The sequence below is a fragment of the Panthera pardus genome, unplaced genomic scaffold, assembly GCF_024362965.1.
Source record: "Panthera pardus isolate Hobbes unplaced genomic scaffold, ASM2436296v1 HiC_scaffold_8, whole genome shotgun sequence".
NCBI classification, from domain to species: Eukaryota; Metazoa; Chordata; class Mammalia; order Carnivora; family Felidae; genus Panthera; species Panthera pardus.
The window spans coordinates 82,671,202-82,697,130 of record NW_026527013.1 but is presented as its reverse complement, the minus strand read 5'-3'; the positions used below and the strand labels follow the sequence as shown (position 1 = coordinate 82,697,130).

Here is a 25,929-nt window from a genome sequence, read left to right as displayed (position 1 = left end):
AAAAGTGAGGAAACAGTATCAGAGCCTGCGAACTGTGCTCTTCCAACTGGAGAATCCTGTATTTGTAATAAATTCCTTTTGCTCTGGATGAGTTCTGCATTTTCAATGAGGTTAACTTGGCAACATTCTAGTTGATTTTAATAAAAATAGCTGCTTTGAGGACAGGGAGCTGAGGTTGCCAAATTTACAGCTGCCTTGCACAATTACTCTTACACCTCCTTCAGGGCTACTTAGAACCAGTAAGCAAATTAAGTGTATCGATTGCAATTTTGTTGGACTAACACCCCCACCTTTTTTTTAAGGAATAAACTTGATTCCTTTCAGTATGTGTCTGTTCAGAGTGATCTCTTTTCTTTTCAGCCATAACACAAAGACAACATCATGGCTGGATCCACGACTTGCGAAAAAGGCTAAACCTCCAGAAGAGTGCAAAGAAAATGGTAGGTTATTAAGTTTTTATGATGTTTCGGCGTTGCACTTTGAGAATGTTTGTGTTTCTTAAAGGAGGGTCTCATCTAAAGAAGCAATAATCTAGTTGAACCAATTTTAAAGATGTAATATTTAATGCTCAGATAGGAGAGAGAATTGACGCGGCATTTCAACAGTGCCATGTGGTTTTCCTTTTTCTCTCTGAGGAGACTGTGCCGGATATCACATCTCTGTCATCTCTGTTGGTTCTCTTTGACTCCTGGCCTGACTTTCCACCACCTTCTAAGGACTTTTTGTTTGCAGTATGTCTCTCTGAGGACTCTGATCTTTTCACTGGAATCAAACATGATGTATAGAGAAACACTATTGTGGAACTATAAATGATATGGATTTTTGTGTTCAGAGGCTAGTTATTCTGCTAGTTATTACGATCTATACATACACATGGCTACTTTCTTTTAATCAAACATTTAAATAAAATAGCCAATTGCATGAATGTCCTGGGTTATCCTTAGTATTTTCTAGTTTGCAATGTAATAATATTAACTTGCTTAGAAATTGACTGTTCTCATGTATGTGAAGAATGCTTTTAAACAATCTTGAGGATTACATGAGTGTAACCCTTGTTTTGAAATTAGTAAATTATTTAGATGAAGTCTGTTATAGATAATACTTATAATTTTTAAAGATATCGAGTTTAATGCTAAAAGAACACTTCAAGTTTAGCTAAAATGATAAATAGCATACTCTCCTGATGATTTATTATTTGACCACAATCAAGCCTTTATCTCATCAAGCTATCAGAGCCCTGTTCAGATGCATCTATCATTGAGGAGTTCTTAAAGGTGGAGAAAGTGATGAGGAGAATTTAAACTTTCAAAAAAGTTTTTAAAAAGTCCACCTTTTAAAAATTCTCTAATTCTAAAAGTCCTTTCCTTTTAATGTTAATTCTGGCACTCTCAGGTAATATTATGCTGGCATTGTTCATTTCTAATTATACACTGAGTTAAATTAAAAATTACAGTATACAATTTGTGTGTACATATTTTGATGCATAAATATCCAGTTTTTAATCACTGTCTATGTTATATTTTATAGTCATAGCTATATCTGTGTGCCTTCTGTGTGATAGTGCCACTGCAGGTGGTTGAATCACATAAAATTATCATGTGCCCTGGATTTTCGAGCACCATTAGGTTGTATATTTCATTGACACCAGTAAGGCATGTGCTGCAAATTGTGATAGGTTATAAATTAAAATGGCCTGATCTGTTATATATGGAAGTTACTATTTACTTTTGCCACAGATGTAAAGCCTTAGTATGTCCTAACTAAAATGAGTTTAACGATTTGCACTTCTATGACATATTGAACTTCTCAGCTCTCTCGTTCCTTTGAGTTATTCTTTTCATTAGAAAAAGCTATTAAAATGAAATTTAAAACTTCTGGGAGAGATGTAGACATAAAGACATTGCATAATTATAGTATTCCAGTGTTACCAGTTTTTCCCACATCTGCACTTGTCTGCCTTCTCAGGATGGTAGATACCTAAAATATGATGCCAGCGTCTATAAAGTACATATCATTGAAAACCAAGCCCTAGAATACAGTCTTGTTGTTCACAATGACTTATAACTGGTCAATTACTATTTGTTTTCATTCTCTACAAGATGAATAATTTCTGGTTTTATTCCATATATTATTGGAATGGTTTACAATGGCAATTAACATCTACTTAGTTAGAATACTGTATTTTCCAGACACATATTTTAAGTTTTCTTGCCAAGAAAAGTGCTTTTAGGTAATACTGTTACTTCTGTTTTCTTTTTCTTTCTTTTTTTTTAAACATGGGTTAAAATTGCATGTTTCAATGTTGGATGTTAATGCATTTTTGTTGCGCTCACCACTGAAGTCAGGCTTCTTACACGTATCACGGTTCCACTCAGACCAAACAAAGTCATTTTCTGAATGGTGAAATGTGTGTAAAATGTGTCTAAAAAATTATAGAGGCTCAAGATGCTAATATCTTTCTCCAGCAAAGATTTATCCTTCTTATGCCAGTGAGATAGAGTGGAGGCTGATTCCTTAATCCAGTCTGGAGTCAGGCCAGTAGGAGGTTGGGTTGAGTTTTGGTAAGACTCAATTTATCTCTGGTTTGTTCCTGTTCTTAGGATGTTTGCCCAGGGTTTTCAACAAACAGCCTATTGCAGGTCAGCAAGCATTTTCTGTAAAGGGTCAGGTAGCCTGTATTTTAGGCTTTGCAGGTCATCCAGTCTGGTAACTACTCATTGTGCAAAAAGGCAAAATCAATATATAAATAAAGGGCATGGATGTATTCTGATAAAGCTTTTCTCGTGAACAGAGAATTTGAGTTTCCTATAGTTTCAGAATTTGAGTTTCAAAATTCGTTTCTCTTGTTGTTTTGTTTTGCAGCCATTTAAAAGTATATAAATTGTTCCTCATTTATGGAGCATACAGAAAATAAGGGCAGACTGAATTTGATCCACAAGACAAACCCAGACCTAGTGTGTTCGTGTGGGGCTTTCCTCTTGGCAGATCTTAAATTCCAATTTTTTAAATATTTTTTAATGTTTATTTATTTTGAGAGAGAGAGAGACTGAGCATGAGTGGAGGAGGGGCAGAGAGAGAGGGAGACAGAATCTGAAGCAGCTCCAGACTCCTAGCTGTCAGCACAGAGCCCAATGTGGGGCTTAAACCCACCAGCTGTGAGATCATGACCTGAGCCAAAGTCGGACATTCAACTGACTGTGTCACCCAGATGCCCCTTGAATTCCAGTATTTTAAAAATAATGTTTTTCAGGTATCTGGGTAGCTCAGTTGGGCGCCTGGGTAGCTCAAGTGTCAACTCTTGATTTTGGCTCAGGTCATGATCTCATGCCTTGAGTTTGAGCTCTGTGTTGGGCCCTCCCTCTCTCAGTATCAATAAATAAACTTAAAAAAAGTAAAAATAAAAATATTTTTTCTTCTTAGTATTGCAAGACTGCCAAAAATCTTTGGTGCATTTCAGGAGTTTTTGCTTAGCTTTTTGCCCCTAGACCTTGAAGCATCTTAATCTGACAGATGTTATCATGGGATAATGGGTTGTGTGTTTAAAATCTCTCGAGAATATATTTTGTCACTCCAGTCCCTCAGGATTCCTCCATGTTCTGCTCGTTTCCCTAACCTCCAGCCTTGGCCTTCTACCTAGACCAAGTCTAGAGCCTTCCCACAGCCCAGAATCAAAATCAGCTGCAAAATCTTCCCTCGCCTCTCCACTTTTCTCCTCTTTGGAATCTTAGACCTGTTGTTTCTCTTTAAAATGTTTAGTTTTTTCATTTTGTATAGATTTTCTATGTGTTCTCATGGGTTATAAGCTTCTCACTCCATCTACCTAGAAGCAAGTTTTAGTGCAGTAATTTTTAAAGTGAACATTTCACACCTTACTGGGTTGCATACCATAAATTCTTTATTGTTATTATAATTAACATTTTACTCTCTCAAAATTAAATCCCATGATGTTGTATATGCATGCATACTATTAGAAATGTACATATGTACATGTGGACGTAGATAGGGACCTGTACACGTTGGCATTTTTAGGTTTGTTTACATCAGTGTGTAAAGTTAATTCCTTCGTCAACTATTAAAAGAAGAAGCTGAGTGAAAGATGGAAGGGAGGTATCAACTGATTTAAATTGTTCTTGGGCTAACGAAAAAACTAGGAAATGTTTTCTTATTGTTATCAAGGGGGAAAGGGAAACATAGGTTGCTCTGTACAATCACTTACTGTATTGACACCAAAGCAATTGTTTTGATTATTATTTGAAGGATAATGCTGCTACTGAATAATGCTGCTACTGAACATGAAAGCATACTGTCTTTCACAATACAGTTGAAAATAATGAAGTCACTCCATTCTGTGCATTTGTCATCACTCTGCATTTTTAGAGTTTTAGCACCAGTCTACGTAGCAGAAAAAAGTCTCCACCTACTGCTGGATACTAATATTAGTATTTGGGAGGGTGCTGTTTAACAAGCCAATATGGTCTTTTACAAGACCACAGAAACAGCAGTTAACTATTAAATAATTAGGATGCAAGATCAGTGAACTGTGTAGATAAAACATCATCATATTTGTCCTTGGCCATCAGAATTAGTACCAAGGGGTTTCTCTTGAGACATTTCCAATCACAGACATCCCAGTGGTGACACATCCCCCATGAATCACTGAACTAGGGGAAATATCAAAAGTGATTCAAACCTTATAGGGCTATTCTTTTCTTAAAGCTGAAATGTAATTAAACTATCACATTCAGGAGAGGAAATCATGTGAAATTTGGTGTCTAGGAAGGCTCTATTCCAAACACAAATCTGTGGGTTCTTGGGCAACATGCTTAATTTCTGAGAGCCTAGGCTTTTTTACCTGTAAAATGGGAAGGATATCTGTTTCATGCTGATTTAGTTACACATATAAGAGGGACAGTGTTTATGGAACCACAGGCTCCCAGTAACTGCTCCTTTCTTTTCCTTCTGGTGTGTTCTGAGCCAATGAATTAGCCTCATAGAAGACAAGGGGAAGAATTCAGAATAGTTGGTCTACCTTAAGAGCCTTCAGTTACTCTAGTGTCCTGGAGAGATGGAAATAGACAACCCATGTAAGCTAAAATTATCCACCTACCTAATTCCAGCCTAATATCAATAGATTGGAGCTTGTCCCTCTCCATTCTGTTAGAATGGCTTTAAATGCTCCCACAGTTGTAATCACAGCTGTACAAACTGGGTGGCTTAGTTCTTATATTCTATGTCTATGAATTATAAAGGAGTTTTGTCATGTTACTATAAAACAAAAATCACATAATCTTCACCTGGTTACCTACTGGTAACTGGAAACTGCATTTCCATCGGCATTAAGTAAAGTTTTGAGATATTAATCTATCTTTAAAAAAATGGTGTCCAAAATGCTCATGAATGAAGACAGCGTAAGCTATGTGTTGTAATATTTATTAAGTGAATTTTTTATTCAGGAGAAGGAGGTTGCCTCCTAAAATAATAGAAAACATTAATTTGTTTTAGGTCATTTCTTTTTTTTTCTTTTTCAAGTTTTTTATTTAAATTCCAGTTAACATACAGTGTAATATTAGTTCCGGGTGTAAAATTTAGTGATTCATCAGTTACATACAACACCCAATATTCATCACAAGTGACCTCCTTAATACCCATTATCCACTTAACCCATCCTCCTGCCCACCTCCCCTCCAGAAACCCTTAGTTCATTCTCTATAGTTAAGAGTCTGTCTTCTGGTTTGCCTCTCTCTTTTTTCCTCCTATGTTCATCTGTTTTGTTTCTTAAATACCACATGTGAGTGAAATCATATGGTATTTGTCTTTCTCTGAGTGACTTATTTCACTTGGCATAATACTCTAGTGCTATCCATGTCATTGCAAATGGCAAGATTTCACTTTTTATGACTGAATAATATTCCATTATATATAATAAATTTATATATATTCATATTATACACACACACACACACACACACACACCAGTTCTTTATCCATTCTTCAGTCAATGGACATTTGGGCTCTTTCCATAATTTGGCTATTGTTGATAATACTGCTATAAACATCGGGGTGTATGTGTCCCTTCCATTTGGTATTTTTGAATCCTTTGAGTAACTACCTAGTAGTGCAATTGCTGTATTGTAGGGTAGTTCTATTTTTAACTTTTTGTGGAACCTCCATACTGTTTTCCAGAGTGGCTACACCAGTCTGCATTCCTACCAACAATGTAAGAGGGTTCCCCTTTCTCTGCATCCTCTCCAACATCTGTTGCTTCCTGTGTTGTTAATTTTAGCCATTCTGGAAGGTGTGAGGTGATATCTGGTTGTAATTTTGATTCATATTTCCCTGATGATAAGTGATGTTGAGCATGTTTTCACATGTCTGTTAGCCATCTGTATGTAGTTTTAGGTCATTTCTTAAGTGAATTTCTTAACTGTCACACAGATTAGAAACTCATACTTTTATTTGCATAGTTCACATTCTGTTCTAGAGTGCATAGTTTATTTCTTTTTTAAATAGTGGCTTTGGCCTGTTGTCTCATTGAATTTGTATTGATAATTAGTAATCTTAATTTCGCAAGAATAAATAGGACCAAATCATTTTCATCTTTGAATATTTGTTTTCCTAATCTGATAAACCTGCCAAGATTATGTTTATAAAGCACCTTGAAATTTTTCCACTAGGAAAAGTTCAGAAAAACAGACTCCAAATATATTAACTATCCAGATACAAAAACTTAAAATTGAAAAGTCATTTATATGTTAAACTCCTATCTTTAAATATTATGAGCAAACTAATTTCAATGTTACTTGTTTTTATACTGATATTTAGGGTGCTTTGTAAAAAAAAATTGAGGAAATTTCAAATATCTTAATACAAGTAGTTCTTATTTTGCTAACTGATAATTATTCATATTAGTCATGATATTTTATAGCAGCACTTTGAGGTATGCTTCATCCAATGACATAGTACCCTTTCCAGTATAAGAAATCCAACACTTTAGGAATATAAATCTTTTGCGGAGGAAATAATAAAATCAAGCCAAAATAAGTCATATCAGTTGGATATTCCACTGCTTCATGCCGATACCAAATTCTGCCATTTATGGCTGACATCTGTTCTAATTGATCCTACTCTACTCTGATTGGTTAGTGTCCAGACCATAAAAGTTGTTAAATATTTGCACTATCATTTTTGCACTAATTATTTATGTATTTCTCCCTTCTCCCTTCAATCTTTATCATGGCTATAAAGTAGTACCTATGGAAGGATTATAAAATTCTGTCCTCTGTTCTTGATTGCTCAAGTCACTTTTATGTTTAGGAATGAGTTATGCCTTATCTTTAGTGCTTAAAGCATACAAGTTTGAAAATAATATTGACATCATCAAATCTGCTTGTTCTGTACAGTAGCAAAATAATTTCAAAATATTTTTTTTTATTTATTTATTTTTTATTTTTTTTCTTTAACATTTATTTATTATTGAGAGACAGAGAGACACAGAGCATGAGCAGGGGAGGGGTAGAGAGAGAGGAAGACACAGAATCTGAAGTAGGCTGCAGGCTCTGAGCTGCCAGCACAGAGTGAGATCATGACCTGAGCCAAAGTCGGCCGCCCAACCAACTGAGCCACCCAGGCGCCCCTCAAAATATTGTAAATACAACTTTTCAAAATCTTTTTATTTTGAAATATTTGTAAATTCACAGGAAGTTACAAAGGAATGTACAGGGAGGTCCTAAACACCCCTAACAAGGATGCCCAATGTTAACATTTTATATAAATATAATACTTTATCAAAATCAGGAAGTTGACATTGGTACAATCCACAGAACTTATTCAGATTTCACCAATTATGCAAGTACTTGTGTGTGTGTATGTGTGTGTATTTTCACGCACTTATATCACATGTGTAGTTACATGTGACTATGGCCATAATCAAGATTCAGAACTCTTCCAAGCCACAAGACTCCCTCATGCTATCACTTTATATCCATACCCATTCCCTCCCACTGCACAATCTCTAACCCTTAACAACCACTAATCTTTTCTCCATGTCAACTTCTTTGTTATTTCAAAAATGTTATATAGGGGCACTTGGTTGGCTCAGTTAAGCATCTGACTCTTGGTTTAGGCTCAGGTCATGATCTCATGGTTCGTGAGTTCGAGCCCTGCATTGAGCTCTGTGCTGACAGAGCTGAGCCTGCTTGAGATTCTATCTCTCCTTCTATCTCTGCCCTTCCCTGCTTGTTCTCTCTCTCTCTCTCTCTCTCTCTCTCTCAATATAATTCAATAAACTTTTTTAAAATGTTATATAAATAGAATCATACATTGTGTAAAGTTTTGAGATTGACTTTTTCCACTCCATTTAATTACATTTAAACCCATTCAAGTATGTGGTCAATAGTTTGCTACTTTTTATTTACCAATGTTTGTTTAAGCATATACCCATTGAGGGACATTTGGGTTGATTCCAGTTCTTGGTTAATATGAACAGAGCTGCTACAAACATTTGTACACAGGTTTTTGCATGAACTGAGGTCTCTTCTCTGGGAAAAATCTCAAGAATGCAGTTGTTAGGTTTTTTGGAAAGAATATTTTTAGTTTTAGAATAAACAGCCAAACTATTTTCTAGAGTGGCTATACCCTTTAACTTCTCATGAGCAATGAACCGGTTTTCTCTATATCCTTGTCAGCATTTGGTGTTAGGACTAATTTTTATTTTGGTCATTTTGATAGATATGTAATGATATTTCATTTTGGTTTTAATTTGTATTTCCCTAATGGCTAATGATATTGAACATATTTTCATGTGATTATTTGTCATTGGTGTATCCTTTTTGGTGGCATGTGTGATAATGTCTTTTTCCCAATTTTTAATTAGATTAATTATTTTTCAAATTCAGTTTTGAGAGTTATTTACACATAGTAAGTGTAATAATTATGTCCCTTTATCAGAAGTTGTTTACAAACATTATCTCCCCATCAATAATTTTTGTTTGATTATTTGTTTGTTTAAAGAGAGAGAACACATGCAAGTGGGAGGGGGGAGGAGGAGGAGGAGGAGAGAGAGAGAGAGAGAGAGAGAGAGAGAGAGAGAGAGAGAGAGAGAGAGAATGCCAGGCAGGCTCCACACTCAGCATGGAGCCCGACGTGGGGCTGGATCCCACAACCCTGGAATCATGACCTGAGCCAAATTCAAGTGAACCACCCAGGTACTCCTCTTAGTCAATATTTTTTTTTTATCCCCTTAACAGGGTCTTTTGCAGAGAAAATGTTTTTAATTTTGATGAATACAAATTTATCGATTTTTATTGATTTACCTAATTTATCAGCTTTTCCTTTTGTGAAACATGCTTTCAGTATCAAGTCTAAACTCTTCACCAAGCTCTAGATGCTAAAGATTTTCTCATGTTTTCTCCTAAACTGTATACTTTAACATTTTACCTTTAAGTCTGTGATCTATTTTGAAATAATTTTTGTGTAAGGTGTAAGGGCTGGGTTGAGGTTTCTAAATTATTATTGTTATTATTATTATTATTGTTATTGTCTATGGATATCCACTTACTCTAACACCATTTGGTGAAAAGGCTATCTTTCCTCCACTGAATTGTGTGTGCAACTTTTCAATAAATCCTTTGGGTTCCATTGATCTGTCAAGACAGAACCATCATGACTTGAATACTGTACTGATACTAAGCCTTAATATTAAGTAGATTGATATTCCCTACCTAATTTTAAAATATTTATATATAAATTTATATATAAGCATTACAATTTATATATATATATAAGTATTATATATATAAATAGAGGCTTTCACTAATGAGGAAGTTATATAACAATTCTAAATTTATATGCATTTGGTAACATACCTTCAACTTATATATGAAGTAAAAAATTACAAATCTGAAAAGTAAATTTGAAAGCTTTACTAAGTGTATTACTTCATGTACCTCTCTTATTACTCAATATATTAAACAGAAAAAATAAGAAGAAAGATTTGAATAACAGAAATCATAATCTTGAATCAAAAGCCTCATATAAACACTGCACTTAGATAGAAAATACACTTCTCAAGAACACAGAATACTTTACAGATATTAAGTACATGGTAGTCTGTAGAGAAAGTCTCAGCAAATTTCAAAGTCGACGTTTCTATGTTACAGAAAATTTCAATTATAAATCAAAAAAAAGATAACTAAGATACTCTCCATGCTTGGAAACACAAAAACACATTTTACATATGTGTTTTTCCCCAAATTTATTGATATATAATTGACATATTAAATTGTATAAGTCTAAGATATACAACATGATCATTTGATGCACAAAGACATTGTGAAATGATTAACACAATAAACTCAGCTAATACATCTGACAACTCATATAATTACCTTGTGTGGGGGATGTGAGGATGAGAACATTAAGATTTACTCTCTTAACAACTTTCAAGTATAACATATAATAATACTATTAACTATAATCACCATGTTGTACATTATATCTCCAGTGCTAATTCATCTTATTTTTTTACTTACATTCAAGTTAGTTACCATACAGTGTAGTTTTGGTTTCATGAGTAGAACCCAGTGAATCATCTCTTACATATGACACCCAGTGCTCATCCTTAAAAGTGCCTTCCTTAATGCCCATCACCCATTTAACCTATCCCCCCCACCCACCTCCCCTCCGGCAACCTTCAGTTTGTTCTCTGTATTTAAGAGTCTCTTATGTTTTGCCTCCCTCTCTTTATCTTATTTTTTCTTCCCTTCCCCTATGTACATCTGTTTTGTTTCTTAAATTACAGATATGAGTGAAATCATATATTTGTCTTTATCCAACTGACTTATTTCACTTAGCATAATACACTCTAGTTCCATCCACGTTGTTGCAAATGGCAAGATTTCGTTCTTTTTTATCACCAAGTAGTATTCCATTGTATATACATATACCACATCTTCTTTATCCATTCATCAGTCAATGGACATTTGGGCTCTTTCCATAATTTGGTTTTGCTGATAGCACTGCTATAAACATTGGGGTGCATGTGCCCCTTTGAATCAGCATTTTTTTAACCTTTGGATAAATACCTAGTAGTGCAATTGCTGGGTCATATGGTAGTTCTATTTTTAATTTTTTTGAGGAACCTCCATACTGTTTTCCAGAGTAGCTGCACTAGGTTGCATTCCTACCAACAGTGCAAAAGGGTTCCCCTTTCTACACATCCTCGCCAACATCTGTTGTTGCTTGAGTTAATTTTAGCCATTCTGACAGGTGTGCGATAGTATCTCATTGTGGTTTTGATTTGTATTTCCCTGATGATGAGTGACGTTGAGCATCTTTTCATCTCTCTGTTAGCCATCTGGAAGTCCTTGGAAAAGTGTCTGTTGCTTTACTGGATTAATTATTTTGGGGGCAGTTAACTTTGGTACATACTTATAGATCTTGGATGCTAACCCTTTATCCGATATGTCCTTTGCAAATATCTTCTCCCATTCCGTCGATTGCCTTTTGTTTTGTGGATTGTTTCCTTCACTATGCAGAAGCTTTTTATCTTGATGAGGTCCCAGTAGTTTATTTTTTTATTTTATTTCCCTTGCCTTTGGAGACATGTCAAGTAAGAAGTTGTTGTGGCTGAGGTCAAAGAGGTTGCTATTTTCTCCTGTAGGATTTTGATGGTTTCCTGTCTTACATGTAGATCTTTCACCCATTTTGAATTTATTTTTGTGTATGGTGTAAGAAAGTGGTCTAGGTTCATTCTTCTGCATATTGCTGTCTACTTTTCTCAGCACCATTTGCTGAAGATAACTCTTTTTTCCATTGGATGCTTTTTCCTGTTTTGTCAAAGATTAGTTGACCATATATTTGTGGGCCCATTTCTGGGTTCTCTATTGTATTCCATTGATCTATGCGTCTGTTTTGGTGCCCATACCATACTGCCTCAATGATTACAGCTTTGTAATACAACTTGAAGTCCAGAGTTGTGATGCCTCCAGCTTTGGTTTTCTTTTTCAGGATTGCTTTGGCTATTCAGGGTCTTTTCTAGTTTCATACAAATTTTAGGATTGTTTGTTCTAGCTCTGTGAAGAATGCTGGTGTTGTTTTGGTAGGGGGTACATTGAATGTGTAGATTACTTTGGGTAGTATCAACATTTTGGCAATATTTGTTCTTCCAATCCATGACCATGAAATGTTTTTCCCTGTCTTTGTATCTTCTTCAGTTTCTTTCATAAGCTTTCTATAGTTTTTAGCATATGGATATTTTACCTCTTTGATTAGGTTTATTCCTAAGTATCTTATGGGTTTTGGTCCAATTGTAAATCCTATTTACAATTGCTAATTCATCTTATAACTAGAAGTTTTTTTTCCTTTTGGCCAGCATCTTACCATTTCCTCCATTACCTAGCCTTCCATTCTACTCTGTTTCTATAAGTTTGGGGGAAGAGAAGGTTTTAGATTTCATATATGAGATCATACAGTATTTGTGTCTCTCTGTCTAGCTTATGCATAATGCCCTCAAGGTCCATCTATTGCAGAATGTCCTTATAGCTGAAAAAATATGCCATGGTGTATGTACATTTTCTTTATCCCTTCATCCATTGATGGACAAACAGATGGACATATTGTTTCCATTTGTTGGTGATTGCGAATAAAGCTGCAAGGAACATAGGAGTGCAGATACCTCTTTCAGTAGTGATTCATTTTCCTTCAGATATATATCCAAAAATGGAATTGCAAGATCATATGGTGGTTCTTTTTTTAATTTTTTGAGGAGCCTCCATATGTTTTCCATAGTGGCTGTACCAATTTATATCCCTAACAACAGTGCTCAAAGGTTCTCTTTTTTCTACATCTTTGCCAACACTTGATATCTTTTATATTTTTAGTAATAAACATTCTAACAGGTATGAGATGATATATCCTTGTGGTTCTGATCCATGTGCTTATGATGAATGATGTAAAGCTGATGTACCTTTTCATGTACCTGTTAGTCATTTGTATGTCATCTTTTGAAAAATGTCTATTCAGATCCTTTGCCCATTTATTAACTGAATTTTTCTCATTTCTTTTTCTTTTTCTTAAATACATTTTGAAAGTTAACTCCTTTTCATATAAATGGTTTCCAAATATTTTCTACCATTCTGTAGATTGCCTTTTTTATTTTATTCATTGTTTCTTTTGCTATGTAGAAGCTCAGTTTGGTATAGTCCCCTTAGTTTATATTTTATTTTGTTGCATGTGCTTTAGTGTTAAATCAAAAAAATCATTGCCAAGATCAAGGTGAACTGTTTTTCCTATGTTTTCTTCTAGTAATTTTATGGTTTTAGATCCTACATTTAAGTCTTTAATTTATTTCAAGTTAATTTTTGTGAGTGGTGTAAGGTGGAGGTCCTATTTCACTTTTCTGCATATGAATATCCAGTTTTCTCAATGTCACTTATTGAGGAAGCTGTACATGCCTCATTAAGTACTCTTAGCTCTCTAATTAAATGTTAGTTGACAGTAAGTGTATGGGTGTATTTCTGGACTCTGGATTCTATCCCACTGGTCTGTGTGTCTCTTTTTATGCCAGTACCACTCTGTTTTGATTGCATTAGCTTTGTAATTTAGTCTGATATCAGTAAATATGATTTTTTTGTTTTTTGTTTGTTTTTCTTTCTCTCTGGATTGTTTTTGCTATTCAAAGTCATTAGGATTTCATATGAATTTTGGGATTGTTTTTCTAGTCTGTGAAAAATGACATTGGAATTTTGATAGCAATTGCATTGAATCTATAGATAACTTTGGGTAGTATGCGCATTTTAACAATATTAGTTCTTCTGATACATAAACACAGGATATATTTCCATTTTTATGTGTCTTCTTCAGTTTTTTTTCCATCAAAGTCTTATATTTCCAGTATACACAACTTTCATCTTCTTAAATTTATTCTTTAGAATTTCATTGTTTTTGATTCTATTGTAAATGGGATTATTTTCTTTGTTTCTTTTTCAGATAATTCATTGTTAGTGTATAGAAATGCAACTGATTCCTATTTGTTATTTCTGTATCCTGCAACTTTACAGAATTGTTGATTAATTATAACCATATTTTTGGTGCAATCTTTAGGGTTTTCACTATATAAGGTTATATCATCTGCAAAGAGAGACAGTTTTGTTTCTTTTCTGATTTGAATCCCTTTCATTTATTTTTCTTGCCTAATTGTTCTGGCTACAACTTCTATTATGATGTTAATTGAAGTAATGGGAATAGCACCCTTGTTTTATTCCTGATCTGACAGAAAAAATTTTCAACCATTCATCATTAAGTCACTGCAGGCTTGCCAGTTATGTTGAGGTCCATTTCTTCTATGCCCAAACTGTTAAGACCTTTTATCATGAAAGAATGAGGTTTTTCAAGTGTTTTTATGTGTATGTGTGTGTTTGTGCATCTATTGAGATGATCATATGATTTTTATCTTTTATTTCATTAATATGGTGTGTCATACTTGTTGATTTATATATGTTGAACCATCTTTGCATCCTAGTGATAAATCTTACTTGATCATAGTGTATGATTCTTTGATGTGCTATTGCATTCAATTTGCTTATATTTTGTTGAAAAATTTTACATCTGTATTTATCAGAGATATTATTAATTTTATTTTCCTATAATTTTCTTTGTCTATGTTAGTATCAGGATAATACTGGCCTCATAAAATGACTTTGGGAAAGTTCCCTTCTCTTCAGTTTTTTGGAAGAGCTGTAGAAGGATTGGCATTAATTTTTCTTTAAACGTTCGGTAGAATTCACCAGTGAAGACATCTGGTTCTGGGCTTTTCTTTGTTGAAAAGTCTTTTTTTATGATTACAGTCTTTTAATGAAAGTTATTGTCTTTTTATGATTATTTGTTGAATTATTTCCAGGGCATCTAGAGGGGAGAGACAGGGAAAAGTGAGCCTATACCATCTTCTCTGGGACCAGACATCTAAATATTACTTTTGATACTAAATGATAACAATACTTTAAATTTTAAGAATATAGTTCTACATACACTCTTTCTTTTCCATCTATCCACACTCTGTGAGGTAGGTACAGATATTTAACTCCCTTTTTTTCAGTTACTGATGCAGCATTCCGAAGATTTTTAAGGGCCTTATCCAACAAAAGTTAATTTAAAAATAGGGCTGAATCCTAGGCCACCTAATTCTAAGATAAATCTCAATGTTATGTCCATCATACAATATCAAAATATGTTTTAGCTGGAGACACTAATCCTATAAAAAATATGTTAAAGAACACAGGTTTAAAATATTTTTACTTTACAATTTCATATTTAAAAAAATAAAAAGGAACTTTTTCATATATTCTTAATATTTTCCCTAGGCAAATAGGGAAATTTTATGATTGAATAATTTGTCATCTGATTTATGTTCTTAAATTAACATACTGAATTTAGCTCTCTGAAAGACATTTTTATGTAAGTATTGATTTATATTTGATGTTTCTCAATTTTAAAAAATGAACAAGCTTTTGTTGCTTTTTATGCCTTCACAATTGCTAAACATGTTCACTACAGTCCACATAATGTTGGAACAATTTTTCTAAGAGCTAAATGCGGGTCTCTGTCAATCATACGGTGAGACACAGTGTTATGTGTCTCTTGGTGGTTAGATCTGTTCATCAATGCAGAAAGCAAAACAGAAAGGTGAAGCACTGATCTGAATATTACAGACAAGTTCTTTCAAAAGTGGGAGAAACAGATCCAGATCGTTATCCCAAAGCCAAGCAATGAACATTAACTATGGATTGTAGTCGGGGGGAGGGAGGGCAAAAAAAAAAAAAAAAAGGAGGCTTAATTTTATTTTTTTTATTTAAAAAAATTTTTTTTATCTTTTATTTATTTTTGAGAGCAAGAGAGACAGAGCATGAGCAGGGGAGGGGCAGAGAGAGAGAGAGAGAGAGGGAGAGGGAGAGACAGAATCCAAAACAGGCTCCAGGCTCTAAGCTGTCAACACAGAGCCCAATGAGAAGCTTGAACTCACAGACTGAGATCATGACCTGAGCAGAAGTCTGTTGCTTAACCGACTGAGTCACCCAGGCACCCCTAAGGAGGCTTAATTTTAGTCACTGAGGAGAGATGATCTGATTTCCCTCTTGGTACATGTAATTTTAAGGTTTCCTAAATACTATGCATTATAAAACAGTGCTTTCCAAAGCTGATGACTATTTTAAAAAAGCATTTTTTTTACTAATTAAAATGAAATATGGGCATTTATGATATAATCCAATGCATGATTGTGGCCTAACCACGAAGCATCTCAAAGTGCCTGGTATAATACATGTTCAATGAGGCCACTCACATAGCTATAGTTAAGGGACTATCCATGTTACTATTAAAAACTGTGCCTTCAGGAAATTATATTTACAAGAGATCAAGATTTTATGTGCTCTTTGTGGGAAAAATTTGAATTTTAAAAGTTTTAGGAAAAAGGGGCAAACACCATTTGATGTTTTGATACCAAAACTGTGTAAGGAACCTGGATAGGTTTAGAGCCATTATTTCCAAGGCACCACTACAGATCAGCAATACAAAACCAATGGGAGATTTTATTGACTGTATTTGTTCTTGAGCTTCTTACTAGTAAGTAGTAAGTCATGGAAATTATATTACCATCACTTTTTTGACCCATAAAATTAAACTCAACAATTTGTATTGGTTTCCCATTATTTGCTTTCATTTTTTTTAAGAGTCTTATCTCTTTTCTTGCACATTGTCTTTTCAGTTTATTCTAATTTGTGTCCTTCCTCTTTGTCTTATATTTGTTTGCTTAACTTTAATCTTTTATTTGAAGTTGTTTTAGTCACTCCTCCTTTGAGGCTACCATAAAAGTGGCCTTTTCCCTTTGATTCTGGTACTCAATTCTTATATATCATAAGTCATTTTTCTCCTTTTAATGTTGGTTATTTACCTGCAAATGAAGCAAGTTGATCCACCTGTCCATGTGAGAAATATTTGTTGAAAATCCACTCTGCTTGTAGAATTGAGCTATGCCCTGAGAAACATTTATATAAATGCAACCTGTTCTTCAAAGAGCAGTATAATTGACAAGATAATATACTAAGCTCTCCAAAGTAATGAGGTAAGGTAAATAATGGTGTGATCCATCACACAAGAGGAAAATAAAGAACAACTGACCATGAACAAGGGTGTTCAAGGAAGGCTAGTTTCAAAACACATGGAATTTGAAAAGAATTATTGTATTTTATTTTATTTTATCAGATTTTGTTTTTAATAACTACACCCAATATTGAACTCTAACTTACAACCCAAAGATTAAGAGTCACATGCTCACCACGTGTCCCAAGAATTTTAAAGATGATTTGGATTTACAGCCATTCTTAAATGGCTTCTGTTGAATTATTTCATTAGGTGACCTTCTCTTTCCTGTCTACTCCTCCCTAGGTGTTGCTCCCTTTCTCATGTATATGCTGATGACTCAGTTTTTCCTTTCAATCCGGATTAATTCTGCCTGCTATTATTAATATGCACAAATGCTCTATCCATTTCTCTTTATTCCATTAGATTTTATTTCTATTATGTTATGTTGCTAGGTAAATTTCAATAGCTTCATCTTCCACTCCTATTCCAGCCACCTTTGTATTTGCTATGTTATCTTTTCTTTCAAGTCCTTCTTTAAAGGACATAAAACTTGTCCTTTCCATTACTAAACTGTTATTCTTACATGTGTTCTTCCAATCTTTAGTCCATACTTTCATGTATGAAATCCTTCATGCAAGAAAAGATCTCTTATACATTTTGAAATGTATTCATAAAATTATTCCTTTCCAAATGGATATCTCCTTTCACTATTCACAATACTGTACTATCCAGCTATTCCCTCATTCCTTGCTTTTCATAGTCAGCGTAAATCCAGGGTTTGTGTCTTTATATTCAAGATTCTGCATGATTTCTATCTTACTCCATTTGATTTCTTTTTCTTGGGAACACTGCCAGATATTGTTACTGTTTTCTCGATTCCATTATGATTACTAATGTTTTATTTAAAAAAAAAATTCAGATTTAAACATTCTTGGATCTCCTTAAGACTACAGTTCAAAAAGGTGTAAGTACCAACTTGGCATATTGACAGCTCATGGATTTGACCCCTAAATACTGAGGGAGCACCTGATAAAATTATGATTCAAGAAAGGGATAGATGAGTATGTAATTTGAAATACCATGAGCATTATGGACTTCATAGTATGTTTTATTTTACAACAACAAAAAATTCAGCTTCCAAAAGTTTAAAACAAGTTTTAAACAAGAACATCAAGGTTTTCTCCCTTGAAGTGAGCTCTGTATGTCTATGTGAACACATATTAAGTTTAATAAATCTTATTATTTATTCAGAAAAATCTATATTTTCTGAAAAAAAAATCTGTTACATTTGTGTTTTCCCCTTTAAATGGAGAAATTACCATTAGCTTCTATGGATGGGAGATTATATGTCTTCCTTATTATCTATATGGGTTGACATCCTCCTCATTTTATTTGTCCACTTGTGATTCAGATTCCACCAAGAACGTGATTTTGTACAAAATTCTGGCCTCATGGAATTGGAAGCTTGGTTGAGGCTTATTCAAAATTTATACTTCTCACTCTGAATTTTGAATGTGTGTTGCCTCTTACTTTGTCTAAAAATTGGGGCTTGGCAGCCCTCAATAACTGTTTATATTTAATTTAATTAGAATCCTAGTGCCTGAAGCTGTATCCTGTTAGCTCTTTTTCCAGCATAATTTTAAAATTACCTTTTCCACTAGTCTGCAACTCAACTTTATGTTTTTTTTGAGAGTGTAACTGAACAATAATCCTATTTCCTAAACAGATGTACTATCAGACAGATTTTTTATCATCTTCACAGAACTCAGAACTCACAACTCACCATATACCTGATACTATAAAAGCAGTGGGTACCTTCACAAAATTTGTCAGGAGAAAAACCCAATTTGCAGGTAAATTAATAGATAAATGTGATAGTTTAATCTTTTTCTCAAATAGGATAGCATTCCTATAGGTTTATTCTCACATTAATACAAGTGTATGGGATGGTATGTAAGAAAATTTTCGTAACTGTAAAGCACTAAAGCATGGATGTTGATATTGCTATAGTGGTAGTATGCGGTGTATAAATTAATATATGCTAGAGGCTGTTCCCTGGTGATGAGAGGGGCTCAGATGGTAATGAAAAACCAAAGCACTGAGTTTGAGCAGTTTGTAGCTCTTTCATGGCCACTTTACCTTTTATATGTATCTGATCAAAGAGCTCATTTAACATCTGTCCTCACTCCTTTCTTCCCTCTCTTCTCTCCTCACCTCTGAGCCCTTTCATTTAAGAGCTTCTGACTTAGAGCGTTCTTTTTGCAAGTTTATTTGGAGTGAAGGAAGTTGAGGAGGTACTGTGTTTAGATCCCCCAAAAGGTAACCATGGTATCCATATATGATTACAAGAGAAATAAATATAGTGTGCGTTTCTGTGTGTCTATGTCTGCAGTCTTGTATATCATTGGGCACAGAGAAAAATACGGCATAATAAATACATCCGGTTTAATTAGGGAGGACTTCTTTTACCAAATGGACTTTTGTGCTAAGTATTTATTTATTTATTTGTTTATTTATTTATTTATTTATTTATTTATTTACAGAGAACAAGCAGGGGAGGGGCGGAAGGAGAGGGAGAGAGAATCTCTCTTGACATGGGGCTCAATCTCATGACTGTGAGGTCATGACCTGAGCTGAAATCAAGATTTGGACTGAGCCACCCAGCCACCCCTTGTGCTAAGTTTTTAAAAAGACTGAAGACATGTCTCTGCCATGACAGAGAGAGGAAAAACAAAATGTGTTATACATGTGGATTGACCTGAGGGTGATTTTGTGTATGAGAGAACAATTAGTTTTCCTGACTAAAGCTGGGATTGAAACAAGCATAGTCATATGTAAGTATGAAAGTAGATGAGTATATTGAAGTAAAAGGCACTTCTTGGGATGAGCACTGAATGTTGTATGAAAGCCAATTTGATAATAGGTTATATTTAAAAAAAACATAAAATTGTAGGATATTGGGGTCAAGTACTTATATGGCACAAAAAAGAATCAACAGATAAATTTCATTATTCTAGAGACAATAGTCTTAAGCTAAAGAAGGTATAGTCATGACCTCAACCAAGAACCTTACAGTTTAGTTGAGGAATACCTAAGAAATGGCACCAAATGGTAGCAACCCAAAAACACTTAAGTGAGTTCCTGTTACAGGCTCTGTGATCTTCCACCTCAGCTGCTTTTGTGTGTATTCATTGTTTACAAAACCTATTTATTTTCTAAAGCGTTTATGCAGATGTCAAATTTTATCCTAATCAGCATTCCATGACATATTAAAAATTAATATTCACATTAAGAGGGCAAGGCCTGAGAAAACAATGGTTTGTCCAAACCCGTTGCCGGTTGATCTGCAATTAGAGTCCTTCCCTTGTGATTGTTCAGTTAGTGACCTTTCCCCATATTATACTGCCAGTAAGCATGGGGCAAAGCCCAGGGATAAACAACTATAAAGAGTGTGAGATTTATGATGCTCACTACTTCTCCTAGAAGATGCCAAGCATCAGTGCCATTGTAGCCTTCATAAGCAGAAACTGAGAACAAGAACAACAGCATGTTTAGGATGATGCTAACTTAGCATTATTGTACAGCTTGGGAATTCATGTTTCGAAGAATGCTAGAGTACTCTCCCAACATTCCATTGGGTTTCTAACATCCCATTAAGTGGAATGGTATTGCAGTTACCGTTGTTAGTACATTAGTCAGCACACATGGTACCTGCCATTCTTAGAAATACAGCATTTCCTCAAGAATGGGGAAAGCTGTCTTAAAATTTTTTTAATCCTTAGCCTGCCCATCGTCCTTATTGTCTATTTTGGTCTTGTCTTGAATGTTGTTACCTTTTATTCAAAGGGTGTTTTCATGCTGTGTATGTATATAAAATCATAGACAAATCTAGTAAACAAATAACCATTATTTTTTTTAACTAAGTGTGAAGTAGCAGTTTTAAGATGTGAAAGTAGACTGGCGAACAACATTTTATAATGAAAGCAAATTTGTTATTACAGCAAAATTGATGATAAAAAATTTCAAAGGGTAAAGAGAGGATCATTTTGAACTTATTGTCATAATTTAATACTATCCAGATACCTCTTAGCCATGTGACTACATAAAGGAAACCTGGGATAGTCAGTAATAATGTGGGCTCTCTCTGAAGCCATACTGATTGGGTTCAGATCCATCTACTGGTTCTGCCATCTACTGGCTGCGTGAACCTGGGCAAGTTACTGAACCTCTAGGTACCTCAGTTTCCACATCTACAAATAAAGATAAAATTAATCTTGGTCATTATAGTGAAAATTGAATGGATTAATATATTTATTTAAAGTGCTTAAAAAATGCCTGGCATATAATAAATACTGTAGAAGTAATTCATGATGATGGCGACGATGATGATGAAGTCAGATATATGATTTTATTTTTAACAGCCTTCCTCAGACTCCACTATGGATGAAAATAAGCTGAAGTAATTTTTTAATATGTTTAATCATAACTAAAGCCTGTAGAGGTGATTATAACACATTCCTGTTATCTACTTAACCATTGCTTTTATGTTATTATTTTTAATATTAGTAGCTACCAAGTATTGAGTAGTGTGTCTAAGTGTTACATGTTTTATGTCATTTAATAGCCCAGTTAGACATATAATATCATTTTCCCCATTTTGCAGAGAAAGAAATTTATGGTCAGTTCATTCTTCTAGTAAACTTAGAAAATAAGACTAAGAAAATAAAATCTAGGCAAATATAGCTCCATTTATGTCAGCCTTTTTTCTCGTTTCTCACTCCATTTTAATTGTTTTGGTAGTAGCAGTGAATTAGCACATTATGCTCACTTTTATAAAAGAACAACAGGTGGCATCATACTAAATGTGGTCTTCTTAATGAAACAAAGTTGATAAGCATAATTCATCTTTTTTTGTTGTTGTTAATTCACTTCTGATGCAATATAATCAGTACTCTAGCTCACTCTGGCCATGAAATGATTAAGAAACAAAATAAATTTTCCCTTCTTAGGCAAGTGCAAGATATATGTTGCCTTGTGGAACGGTTTGGGACAGTCACTACAATTTACTGCTACGGAACACAGAGAACCTTGCTAATTTGTTAGTGCACAAAGGGTTAGCTAATGAATGGTAGAGCCTTTACAAAGAAACACTTGGTTGTTTAATTTTTCTGAGAATTATTTCATTTTTCCTTTTCTTTTGGTCGTACTTTAGAGACTTATCTCAAAAACATGTTAACATATATCTTATACCAATTTTATATATTGTGAGCTTGGCAGTAAAGCTGGCATTAATGTAAAGCATCTTATCCCAAAAAAGTGACAACTTTTGTCTTAATCATACCAGTCCCCACTTAACAGGCCTTTTGTGTTCAACCAGTAGATTGGGATCTTCTTTCTATTTAGAAGTTTATTCTTATAAACAGGAACAAATTATTATTTCTCTGTGCTTATATTCTGCGGAAGCAGTAATTTTAGTGGCTGACTCAGATTGCTCCACAGTTCCATGTATATTTTATAACATCCTGAAAGCAGAAAATTTATATTGTTTTTTGATCATCACGTGCCCAAAGTAATCTAGAGCTCTGATTATATCGCATAGCAAGTGAATTATGAAAAGAAAAGGTGAATTATGTTGACCAAATTTATTCCATTAAGAAAAAAAGAAAACAGTCTTTTAAATACCTTTCTGTAGTCATTCATAATCCCTACCCCTAAATAAAGGAGAAACAATGCATTAATGCATATTAATATGTTCCAACCAATTTTCCATTATTAATTCTGTGCCAGTTTCCATTCCTTTTATTTTAAGTTACACAGTGCTTGATTAAACATAGTTTCTATTTTTTAAATAAATGTTCTAGATGTAAGTGACAAATTCCACAGTGGTTGAGTAAAAAGATAGAAAATATATATATTTTTTAAAAGAGAGCAACAATTTCGTTTTAAGTTCAGTTCCCTTTGGATCAAAAATGATTTTTCTACCTGCATTATGTCAAGCACAGAGCTAAAGACTTGGGCTAGAGAGATGAAAAAAATGGTCCTCAAGGTGGTTTTACATCCTGATAATGAGACAAACATATGTTTGGAGTTTGTCAATGCAAAATGGTAGAGGCTGCTTTCCACAAGAGCTTAGGGAACACAGAGGAGCAAGACTGAATGTATCAAGAGCATTTTGTATTTTCTGCATCACTTTTATTGACTGCTCCTTGGTTTAAAAGCACCATGGTAGGTGAGAGGTAGAAGAAACTGTATGCCCAAAAATCACTAAGAAAAAGGTTACAGGAAAGATGTGAGGGAGAAATGAAATCAGGAATGTTTTAGAGCGATCCATTATCATGAGGCAAATTGGAGCACTGGGAATCCTATCCCAGAGGTTAAAGCTATAATATAAAGCAGTTTTTCCCAGGTAGGAGCCAAATAGCCTCTAGACTAGCACTATTATTGGAAATAGAAACTCTTATGGAAAGGTAATTGGGAGAAACAAAGTCAACTGCTTTTTAAAGTGAAGTTTTTTAAATTAGGAAGGTATGAGAACTTTTGCATGTGTCATGATCAGACTGTCTCTTTTTGGGCTGATTCCAAAGAGAGAAAAGAAAAGAAATGCCATCCCATTAGGATGGTCTTAGGATAGTTTTTCAGTTAGGCAAGTATGTGTACATTTATGTAGCAAGAGTTCTTCTTGACTAAAGAAACAAGATGTAAAATGGAAGTTACTTTCAATACCACAAGGCCCAGGACCTTGTATCATTTGTGAGACACGTTCTACTATCTCGAGTTTAGGAAGGTGTTTACACCGAATAAGTAATAAAAATAATGTCATGCAATGCTTTGTTTTCCATTTGGTCTATGTCTCTGGTTCTAATTCTAGACCAGTTCCCAAATACTAATACTTTAGCCTGTGCAGGTCTTAATTTAGTTTTATATAGAAATTAATAGATGATGTGCCTAATTTTCAGAGTGTATATGTATTTGTGTAAGACAATAAATGTGTATATATCACAAATAGTATCTAAATGTATCCCTGAGAATCTGCAGTTCTCCAGAGAATTGAAGATTAGTGCTAATTTGTTTCCCACTCTGTTGTTTATTTAACCTTGACTGATTCAAAACAGTAAGTTTGTTAGGCAAGAAGTAATAGTGAGTTATCACTACTGTAAATCTGAACATGGTACCTGAAATTCTTCTCTTATTGCTCTTGACCATTATCCCACCCACCTGTGAGTGATTTTGCTATTGTTAACCTTCTGACTTGGCTTCACTGTGTCACCTCTGCCTGACTCCTACCTCCATCAGATTTATTAGCTACAAGCAGAAGTTCTCTCTCCATCAAGGCTGTCACAGGCAGAAATAGTCAAGTTTTGTCAAAGGCATCCTTTGCTTTAACCTCCTAGTTGGGTTCTGGCAGTCAGTAGCTGTGTATTTCCATGGGCTTTTTTTCTGTGAAAAGCTAGAGCTTTATAATATTAAATAACTCAACTTAGAGAAAGTTATTATCTGAGACCTACTTGGAAAGTAATTGTTTTCATTCAAATGGCACCGTGATATAGTTGAAATGACTTTTCAGTGTCTTGAAACACATTCTGTGTGACATAATTTTGTAAAATGCAGATACACAAAAAGCAAAACGAGTAGCCAGCAGACTTTATATACATATATAATGTACATATCTATGTATAAGTCATACTTCGATGTACACACATAGAATAACTTATCACAGTCTTACACTCCCTAATCTCCCACATCCAACCCATGTCACACATTTGTATTACCTGTGTGAATCAGTAGCCATTGGAGTTTGTGTCCTCTGAAAAAGGGAAGTGATGGAGAAAAGATCTAGTATTTGTATGCTGTGTGTCAGGTTCTGTAGTAGGGACCTTTCATATATTCTTTTATTTAAATCTCATAAAACTCTGTAAGGCAGGGATTATAATCACCATTTTATAAATAAGATAATGAGTCTCTGAAAACTTAATAAACTGGCCCAAAGTCACCCTAAGTACAAGCTCTGGGAATAAAACCAAGATCTTTTTTGTTTTGTTTTATATTTTTAGTTTAATTGTGTGAATAGGCAATATAGTACATGGTCCAGAGCAGGTAGAACAGTGAAAAGCTTTCTCCCCACTTCTGTCCCTTTGCTACCCAGCTCCCTTTCCTAGAAGTCACCAAATTTGTTGGCGTGTTATATATTCTTCTAGAGATATAGTTCTTTCATAAACAAGCACAATAAAAATATTCAAAGTCAATTTATATAGAGCTGTCTTGATTTTTATTTTGTTTTAAAATAAAACAATGTGGGGACACCTGGGTTGCTCTCTTGGTTAGTCCTCTGACTCTTGATTTCAGCTCAGGTCATGTGATCTCACAGTTTGTGGGTTTGAGCCCAGCATCAGTCTCTGTACTGACAGCAGAGCATGCTTGGGATTCTGTCCCCCTCTCTCTCTGCCCCTCCTCTGCTCATGTGCGTGCTCTCTCTTTCTAAAAAATAAACATTTTAATTAGTTAATTAACTTTAAAAACAATGTGTTTGTAGTGATAGATACAGGTATATCAAATCATCACATTGTAAACCTTAAATATATACAATTTTTATTTGTCAGTTATACCTCAATAAAACTTGGAAAAGTATTTTATATGCAAATAGCTTAAAAAATAAAACACAGAATTTTAAATTAAAGTGGTCATTGTAAGATTATAGCATACCTTGTCTACGCATTTAGGTTATGTCCAAATTCTGTTATTAAAATTTTTACTACAGTGAATAATCTAGTATGTAAGTCATTTCATACATATATGAGA

The 25,929-nt window shown here is 34.2% G+C and overlaps 1 protein-coding gene across 12 annotated transcripts in view; it reads left to right on the top strand.

Annotated features, from left to right (window-relative positions):
- MAGI2 (membrane associated guanylate kinase, WW and PDZ domain containing 2) overlaps positions 1 to 25,929 on the top strand; it is a 1,325,358-nt gene that overhangs the window by 869,496 nt on the left and 429,933 nt on the right. For all 12 annotated transcript variants that reach the window (XM_053897620.1, XM_053897618.1, XM_053897619.1 and 9 more), the window contains one exon: positions 361 to 440. In XM_053897620.1, the coding sequence (XP_053753595.1) occupies positions 361 to 440 (80 nt within the window). The remainder of the gene's footprint in view (positions 1 to 360; positions 441 to 25,929) is intronic.